This window comes from Limanda limanda, chromosome 14 (genome assembly GCF_963576545.1).
Source record: "Limanda limanda chromosome 14, fLimLim1.1, whole genome shotgun sequence".
In the NCBI taxonomy this organism is placed as follows: Eukaryota; Metazoa; Chordata; class Actinopteri; order Pleuronectiformes; family Pleuronectidae; genus Limanda; species Limanda limanda.
The window spans coordinates 2987378-2988529 of record NC_083649.1 but is presented as its reverse complement, the minus strand read 5'-3'; the positions used below and the strand labels follow the sequence as shown (position 1 = coordinate 2988529).

At 45.3% G+C, this 1152-nt stretch overlaps 1 protein-coding gene across 1 annotated transcript; it reads left to right on the top strand.

Annotated features, from left to right (window-relative positions):
• The first annotated feature begins 462 nt into the window (after positions 1-462).
• LOC133019747 (apoptosis regulator BAX-like) lies at positions 463-939 on the top strand. The gene has a single exon (XM_061086305.1). It carries the CDS (start codon positions 463-465, stop codon positions 937-939), a length of 477 nt encoding a protein of 158 aa, XP_060942288.1.
• The last annotated feature ends 213 nt before the right edge of the window (positions 940-1152 follow it).

Genomic DNA, 1152 nt, shown 5'->3' with positions numbered 1-1152 from the left:
TTTTAACATTTTTGAAAAGCCAGGTGACCAGATGATTTCACCCTGTTTTTGTCTTTATGATCAGATCCATCCATCCTGACTCATGGCAACTGAGCATTATCCTCACAAGGGCAATTTCAAATCAATGTCATTTCATGATGTGGTATGAACTCATGAGATGCAAGTATTCAGGTTCTGGAATTCATTCAGAAAAGAGCAACTTTTATTGCCAAAATAGTAAAGGAGTGGAAGTGAGAATCAAGCTGGTTTCTATTTTAGTGAAACAAAAATGTGATCTGGATCCCAGACACCGGCCTTATCTGAACAATGACTCACTTATTAACATCCACACACACACACACAGACACACACAAACATACAGCTCCGCCGACTGGACTGTTAAGAGCAGTTGTTGAGCGTCACTCAGGAGAAGCAGAGTCTCTGAAGAAGTTTCTCTTGTCAAAAAGCTTTTACTTTTTCACCATGGCTGGTGGAGGCAAGGTGTCTGATGAGAGGATAACAGAAGCCCTGATCAAGAAGGTCATTAAGGAGGAGCTGGAAGACATCCCGTCCCTCACCCTCGATGCTGTGGAAGTACAGAATGAGCAGGAGAAAGCGGTTGTGAAGAAGGTGTCTGCAGTGGTCCGCAAAATTGGTGACAAACTAAAGGAAGACCCAGAGATCCAAGATGACATAAAGGGGATTGCACAACACTTCCAGCAGGGCGAAGTTGAAGAGGCCAACCAGATGTTTAAGGAGATGTTTCACGGTGGCATCACCTGGGAGAAGATTGTTATTTCACTTTATGTTGGTGGCAAGGTGTTAGGCACAATAGGCATGATGACGGCTCTGCATCAGTCAGTGAAGCTGATCCTGAAGTGGACTGTGGACTTTTTCAAAAAGTATCTCCTGGGCTGGATTCTTGAACAAGGAGGATGGATCCGCTGTTTGGTTCAGTAATGAGCTCTCACAGAGGAGACCTTCATCACAGAGGAGACCTTCATCACAGAGGAGGTCTTCATCCCAGAGGAGGTCTTCATCACAGAGGAGGTCTTCATCCCAGAGGAGGTCTTCATCACAGAGGAGGTCTTCTAATCATCTTCTTCACCTGCTTGGCCCTCTGAATCTTCATCAGCTGTTGACTCTGAGCCGCACCTTGTTGCTGTGAAGATG

Bases quoted from the DNA above. Each gene is read 5' to 3' on its own strand.
- LOC133019747 (XM_061086305.1), top strand. From the start codon at position 463: ATGGCTGGTGGAGGCAAGGTGTCTGATGAGAGGATAACAGAAGCCCTG.